Genomic DNA, 8,024 nt, shown 5'->3' on the forward strand with positions numbered 1-8,024 from the left:
GAAGTGCCGCCCTCAGGCCCAGGGCTGGTGTTGGATGGGGATGCTGCTCTGGGACTGTGCTGAATTTTCTGTGGTGCAAAAACAGCCACGAAGATTTGGGGGGCAGGGAAGGGGCCTCATCTTCACCCCAAGATCCCCATTTTCGGGCCAAACCACAGGAGGATAAAAGCAGTGACTGGTGATGGTTTTTCCCCACGATGGTGCAAGCATGGAGGGAGGCAGGGTCTAAGGAAAGTGTCAGGCACTTCCCAGCCTTCCTCAACCCTCATCTTTTGGTGTCTGTGGAAACAAGAGCATGTTGGGCCATTTGTCCTATATTTAGTTAATTATCCATTGGGAAATATCGAGTGACACCTCAAATCAGTGCCCACAGAGCATCAATCCCCATGCTGGCCAAAGAGCAGCATCACCCCCAAAAATACACACCCTACCCCAAACCCCTTCAAAACAGCATCGTTTCCAAATACATAAGATTTCAAAGGGATATTACAGATTCTCTGGAAAACAGAATGTCTTTATCCAACACACCCACGATACAGGGGGGGATTTAAGCAAGGTCATTTAAAACCGTGGTTAAATCTCAGTGTTTGGGGAGAACGAAGCAGCCAGAGGTGAACCCCAACCTCTCCATCAGAAAAGGGGAAAGCTTCCCAGCAGATACTGTGAAGGGAAAGTCCAGACTGCAAGGAGGAGATAAACAAAGGGGGAGGAGGGGGCTCTGTGGTGGCTCCAAGGGTACATGCCAGTCAAAGCCCATGGGTGTGAGGTCCAGGGTTTGCAGGGAACTTCAGAATAAGGCAGCTTGGCTGGGAGGATCCAAAACCCTAAAAAAAAAGGCAAAAAAATAAATACAATCATAAATAAAGCAAGAGGAGAGGGAGGGGAGGAAGAGAAGGGGAAAGGAGGGAGGGAAGGGGAAGGGAGGGGAGGGGAGAAAAGAGAAAAGAAAAAAGAGAAGACAGAAGGCAAGGCTTTGGGAAGAGCTCATTGCGACCTTCTGGTACCTGAAGGGGGCTTATAAAAGGGGGAGGAAATTTTTATACAGGCAGGCAGATAGTGACAGGACAAGGGGGAATGTTTTCCCCTGAGAGGGGGCAGGGTTAGATTGGATATTAGGAAGAAATTCTTCCCTGGGAGGGTGGTGAGGCCCTGTCACAGGTTGCCCAGAGAACCAGTGGCTGCCCCATCCCTGGAAGTGTCCAAGGTCAGGTTGGACTGGGCTCGGAGAAACCTGGGCTGGTGGAAGGTGTCCCGTGGCAGGGGGTTGGAACGAGATGAGCTTTAAGGTCCTTTCCAACCCAAACCCTTCTGGGATTCTATGAAAAGGAAAAAGCCCACCCCAACACCTGGAACAGCCCATGGAGACACCGCTGCCAAAGCAGATCTCAAGAGCTTCCTTCTTGCACAGGCGTCGCTCCCCAAACCCCGTGACTGGTGAAACTGCACCTGTAGCCCTGAGGTCCCCGAGGGGTTTGGAGCAGCCACAGCCAGGCCAGCACAGCCTCCTTCTTTTCCAGCCTGGCCAGAAACACGCTGCTCTGTGCAAAGGTGCTGCACAGGCATCACCCCGGGGCAGCCGTAACCTCATGCCCCTCATTTCTGGGATCATGCGCTCGTGAGTCGTGTGGGGGAGGGAGTGCTTTACAAGCACAAGGTTGTTTCATTTTCTGGGATTAAATTTGGAAAGGAAAAAGAAAAAAAAACCTACCCAAACCCTGCAGTTAAGGTTGCAACACCTCCATCGTGCTGTGTCCGGGGCGGGTGGGTTCCTGACAGCCACGCGCGGGGCCGGTGGGAGCTGCTCCGACACCACTGGTTTAATTTTGGAGCTATCCAAGCTGTCAGTACTCCCTCAAACCAAGAGTAGAACTGGATTTTGTCTTCTGTGAGCGGCAAGGTGAGACAGGCTGGATTTCCACCTGTACTTCTGCAGACATAAGGGTTATCAAGCATCTGAAGTCACAGTCACCGACCCAAGCTCTGCTTCAAGCTGCGCTGGACGGACTCAGCTGAGGCTCAGTTCTCGTATTTATTTTCTCATTTTCCCATTGAGATCTTCCCAGAGAAACCGAAAGAGGATGGGATGTGTTCGTGGAAAGGATGGTTTGAGTGCCACGTCGCCGAGCTGCCAGGGAGGTGGCAGCCATTGGTCACCACATCAGACCTGCTAAAATCCCTGTCCCGGGCTCCTTGGAAGCGCTTCTCACACTGGTAACACGCCACGGAAACACACTCCACATTTCCCATCCTCGTTCTTTATATTATTACAATTCTTTTTTATACACATAACCAGGGCTAGTTTCGCGGCGTGTGAGGGGGGGAAAAAAAATAACAAAAAAAAAAAAAAAAAAAAGGGATTTCAAGGCATAAATAATATAAAAAGGCAACCATTTTGAAAACCAAGATACATTCATATGACACTACTACAAAAAATAAATAGTGACTCTCTCTGTTATAATTAACATCCCCCCGTCACTCCCTCTCAGCGACACTGGCAGTTCCTGGCGTTAAGTGGGGACAACGGTCACTTCCTCAGGTTTCCCGCAGCTGGAGCTGCCGAAGGTCCCCAGAACCGTTTAAGGTGACTCCGGATGAACTCCATCCTGGTTTTTCCTTACAGTCCTTGGAAACAGGCTGCAGAATGAGGGGACTCCAGCTCAGAATGTGGTTCGATGTTTCCGAGTGCACGCAGCTGTCGCCTGCAAAGCAAGAGCAGGGCGGGTGGTTGTTGTTGGGTTTTTTTCAGCAGATACTCTCTGTCAGCTCAACAGACTCACATGCCCCCAAAATTCCTAATTCCAGTGGGTGATGCTCTTTGGGCTCAGGCTCATTCCCACTGTACCAGGCACAAGCACAGGGCATTGGCTCTGTCCTGGCACTGCTATGGAACAGCCCACACTCGTGAGGTCAGCCCAGCTCCCTCCCTGCGCCTGTTCCTGCCTCCAGGATGGCTCTGGGCCCTCAGGAATGCCTGCTCATTAAGGAGAACTCCATTAGGCAGCTTTTCAGCAGTGTTGGAGCCCACTGGTGCCCTGTGGGGGCAGCATCAATCAGTCACAGGCTCGTTAGGTGCTGGATGAGCTCCGTTTAGAGGCATCAATCACAAGGACATGACAGGACCAGGCACAAGGCGGGGACGCTTAACCTCCCTCAAAGAGCCAGCTCTTTTGTGGGCTTAATTACCAGCTTCTCCACGACCAATTAAGCACCCTACAGCTGTCCTACAGAATACTCCCGGCCCCAAAGCCAGGTGCTGTCCTCCCCGGGGTTGCCTCACCGTCCATGCAGTCCACGGAGAGCCGGCCCACGCCCTCCTGGCAGCAGGGGTGCTGGGGGGAGGGATGCTCCGAGCCCTCCTTGCCGTCCTCCTCCAGCCGGGCGCCGCACTCAGGGACAGCAGAGGCCAAGCACATGGCCACCATGACGTGGGGGCTCAGGGGCTTCATCTCCACACCATCCTGCTGGAAAGGGGCTCCCAGGGGCACCACGGGCAGGGCGGCGCTGCCAAAAGTGCCGTTGGTTTTGGTGAAGCACCTGCGGGCGGGACAGAGGCTGAAGTTACTCAGAGTGGCTTCTTTCTCCCCCCCCCCCCATATCTTGAGAAAATGCAACTTTTAAGTGCTTTACCACATGTCAAAAGTAAAATCAGTTTTAAATCTATTTTTGGAGCAATCCTGACGTTAAGAAAAGCACCGAGTGGTTTTTTTTTCTCCCAACAGACAGCTGAAAACACTCGAAACACGCTCAGTTCCTTCCCCCATCGATTGTGACCCAACGACCTGACTTGTGAGTCCACTTCTCCATCAAAGCAAACCCATAAAACACATTTCGCTGCCAAGATAAAGAGCTCAAATTTTGAAGCGCGAGCAGCAAACTTAAGTACCTTGGAAAATTAATACTAAGTGTTATCAGAGCGAACGCAAATTAAAAAAATAGATGCAAGATTATAAATTTAACACCCTCTTCTGCTGTGCAAGTCAGGTTGTGGCCCTGTAATATGTGTGTAAGGCTGTGGAATAGAAGCTAAAGTGGCGAATCAACTGTTACAGCTGAGGTATTTAAGCTTTAACCAAAAAGGAGCAGGACTTTGACACATGTACCACTGCAGCAGGCAGGGAAAACGCCTCAGTGTTTGAAACAACATGGCCTCAGGGAACATTTATATACATAATTCCTACATCAGAAAGCCCCTCCTCCAATATTCCACTTCAGTGTGGTTTTAGACAAAACCATAATTACCCCAAAAGGAAAAGGTTTACTTGTACAGCTGCCACAAACTTTGGGAAACTACCCCCCAAAACTCTTCCTTGTTGTGTGGCGCAAGACAGAGATGGATCCACGGATAAAAGCATGGAAATAAGGATGGAGAGTGTTCACACCCACCAGAGATCCTCCAAAACGCTCCCACAAAGGCTGAACAGGCTTCAGGTTTTTATGTGCTGATACAGGTACAACTCTGAGCATCCTCCCCTTCTTTCCTACCAAGTGTAAATCCATCCCTTGCCTGCTCTGCTCACAGGGACCAGCCCAGTGCACCTGCTGTAGGTTATCCCTGGGGCTGCCTGAGACTGGCATCTGGAAATATAAAAACTGCTCCCTGGGACCTGGCTGCTTGGGTGCTGGTTTGGTGTGCTGCTCCACAGTGATTCTGGCCCAAAACTGAGCAGGGCTAATGAAATGTGGCTGGAAAAGGAGGGGAATATGGGCTGGGACATCAGCAGTGCCAGGGCAGCAGCCAGCAGAGCCACCTCCAATGGCAGTGGAGCCCTGAGCACCTCAGCACTGAGCTCAGACAGGTTTAAAATCAGGATACATGAAGCTTGGCAGTCGCAGCAAGGTCCTGCCAAGGTCCCAGAAACCACTTTTATGCCTTTAAAAAGGTCAGTGAAACGCATAAAAACATCACACTGCAGGGACCTGCCCTACAGGAGCTTCAGTTCACACCTGAAACCTGAACAAAACCTGTGATCAGTTTTGCCCAAACTGAGAGAACAACAAAACATCCAACAACAACACAAACTTCCTAGAGGAGGAACTGGTGCAAGTTTCCCCTCCTGCAGATGCTTCATGTGCAAAGCCAAATCAGAGGACAAGGGGGGATCCCTCCAGAGCCTGCTCCCCTCCCAAAAGCCATGAGGATGGAGCAGCACCAAGCTTCATTTCAACCTTCTCTCTCCTATTTTGTCCTTCTGCTCCCGTAACTGCCTCCAAAATCATTATTCCAAGTACCAAAATACCACAGAAGCCACTGAAGAATCCACATGAAACACATCTGGTCTTCAAACAAATCCATTTATTAGTTTGCCTTTCTCTCCGCAGAGGTTTTGACTGCACTCACTTATTATTTGGAAAAAAAAGCTCAGAGAAACCCATTTAAAATGTTTGGGTTTACATGTTTCTGGGGGTTCTTCTTAAAGATACAGAGGTTGGTGTATTTCTCTGTATTATTGTATGAGCTTGAAGGATGTTTCCAGACAGCAGTTCAGCTTTTTAAGCTTAAATAACCACACTGTGATGGAAACTAGCCATGGGGATATCCTGAGCAGAGTGTGCAGGGAGAGTGGTGTAAAATCCCTGCTGCAGAAAACACATTTTCTATCAATTCTCAGTGCTAAAACCCTACAACCTAAACAAAACATAATTTAGATGAAAACACCGGAAAAACAAACTGATACATTTGAAATATGCATTTTGCATTTCTGATCAAAACACAGTGAATTTGCAAAGAGGGATCTGCAAAAGTGTAAATTCCTCTGCAGCCACCAGGTATCTCAAGAGTTTTAACACAAAAGCACCAGGGAAGAAAAAAAGATCAGTTCTCAATCCTGTCAACCACAGGCTTTGTCCACAATAGCAAAGCAGGTCTCCAGGTTTCAGCAGCTTCTCCCCCTGGCAAGCCTCCACGAGCAGTTAGGAGGGATAAAGTGCTAATTTAAACAGAAGATCCAGGGATTTCAGCACTGGAATAATAAAACCTGCTCTGATATGGCTATTGGTGAAAACAGCTATGAAATACATTGAACCTCTAGGATTCATTTGCACATGGTCACAACTCAAATAAGTGCTAAATTCAACTCAAACCAGCAACAGCTCTGGGTGTTTGGTGGAAATGGGTCAGTGAGGAATTTGTGGTGCCAAGGCCACGTGCACCCACAGTGCTCCTGAGCTGGAGACATCACCCCACTACACCTGAACCTCGTTGTCCTCCTGGGCTGCAGAGGGAACTGCCTTTTCCAGCACAAAAGGTGCAGTGATCCCAGGGTGGAACAAGGAACAGGTTCTCTTTCCACCCACAGGAGCTCAGGTGGAGGGAACAGCCCTTACCTGAGCCACAAGGTTAAATAAAAATGAGGAAAAGGCTCCGGCCCCAAAACCCCACTTGCCAAAGCCTGCTGACATGACTGCACTAATGCACCAGGCCTTCCTCCTCCTCCTCCTCCTCGCCCTGGCCATACACCCAGCTCCCTGGTGGAATGCTCAGGCACGTTCTGGTCCATCCCCATTCCCCTCTCCCATGTCCTCCTCCCATTCCCCCAGCGCAGGGGCAGGAAGGGAGCGGAGGTTAATGGTCCCCTCCGGGGAAAGGCAGCTGTAAGGGACAAGTTGTTTCTCTATCAAGCAGTCAAATATAGAAGGGGGATGTGAAAACTCAAAGTTCAGGCCCTGCTGATGACCCGTCTGGGAGGAGCAGTGCAGTTGCAGAGGATGGAACCCACTCCCTGCTTTCTTAGGGGAAAAAAAAGGGAGCAAGTAAAAAATTAAATGTGCTTAAAACTGGAACGCAAGCTCTTAATTACAGCGTAACACATATGGCACGTTCCAAATTACGGCGAGTCACAGACATCCTGGTGAGAGCTGCTGCAGAGCCTGCTGGAAAACACACAACTGGTGTGTGAGGGAACATGCTGGGCTTCCCTGGAGACCTGTTGGGACACTGGTCCAGGCAAGGCGTGCCCAGCTCCACGTGCAAGCAGCAGCTCGTCAGCATTACACTATCACGCATACATTTATGGGAGGGGGAAGGATTTAAAGCCTATTATAAGTGACATTTAAAAAGTAAACCTGTGAAAATAAAGCGAACGTGATTTTTGCCTTCAACAACAGCTTATTTGTCCAACAGGAGTTGGACTCGATGTTATTTGTGGGTCCAACACAGAATATTCAATGATTCCATGATTCATTTCAACTCAGCTTCTCCAGATGTACACCTAAAGGCAGCTGAGCATTTTAACAATACAGAAAAATCAAAGTATGATTGAAAAAAAAGCCCAGAATTTACCAGTCAGAGTAGCCCAGCTTGTCTGACTTTCAATCCTATTTATAGTCATTAAAATAACCAGAGATTCAGTCAGAAGCCTGGAAGGATATTCATTAAAACTTCCAAAAGCGAAAAACCTACTGATTTTTATTAGGTTTATTAGGTTCCTGACTCCCAGATACAACACAGAAGACAGATTTTCCCTTATTCTATACAAGAATCCTTTTTCCCATGAAAAAATCCTATCCCACACTGACAATGGCTGGCCAAAGTGCTCCTGAAGGCCTTGAAGAACCTCAAATCCCACGTTTTACAAAGAATAGCATTGTGAAGGAAAAGGGCCAACTGCAGTTGGTTGGTGCTCTTAAGGGAATGGCAGGAAGTGTAAAATGCAGAAGACCAATTAAATCCGATTTGACAAACTCCACATGGAATGATCTTGTTATCTCAAAGCTGAAGAAAACACAGGAAATAAGGATTTTTAAAAAATCCAGTGCTCAACCTTCCTAGAGAGCCTCAGAGGAGCGTGTTGAGCAAAGAGACCTCTGGGGGGTTTAACAACTTGTGTTATTCCATCCCACGGACAATTCCCAACTGTTCTCCCAGCCATCCCCTGACACGCAGCTCCTCGTGCCCTGGGCCAGAATTCCAGCTCCCGGCTTTTGTCAGTCCCAGCTTCACCACAGCAGGCAGAGCAAGGGTTGCTCTCGGGGCAGGCCCTGCCTTGGTGCAGGCCCTGCCTTGGTGCAGGCCCTGCCTTGGTGCA

At 49.1% G+C, this 8,024-nt stretch overlaps 1 protein-coding gene across 2 annotated transcripts in view; it reads right to left on the reverse strand.

Moving 5' to 3' along the window:
• Positions 1 to 298: 298 nt before the first annotated feature.
• CDON (cell adhesion associated, oncogene regulated) overlaps positions 299 to 8,024 on the reverse strand; it is a 55,960-nt gene continuing 48,234 nt past the window's right edge. For both annotated transcript variants that reach the window (XM_027655660.1, XM_027655661.1), the window contains exons 19-21: positions 3,278 to 3,534; positions 1,709 to 2,699; positions 299 to 824 (exon numbers count right to left, since the gene is read on the reverse strand). In XM_027655660.1, coding sequence (XP_027511461.1) covers positions 2,533 to 2,699; positions 3,278 to 3,534 — 424 coding nt within the window. In that variant the 3' untranslated portion in view covers positions 299 to 824; positions 1,709 to 2,532. The remainder of the gene's footprint in view (positions 825 to 1,708; positions 2,700 to 3,277; positions 3,535 to 8,024) is intronic.

This window comes from Corapipo altera, unplaced genomic scaffold, assembly GCF_003945725.1.
Source record: "Corapipo altera isolate COAL_440 unplaced genomic scaffold, ASM394572v1 71, whole genome shotgun sequence".
Classification (NCBI taxonomy): domain Eukaryota; kingdom Metazoa; phylum Chordata; class Aves; order Passeriformes; family Pipridae; genus Corapipo; species Corapipo altera.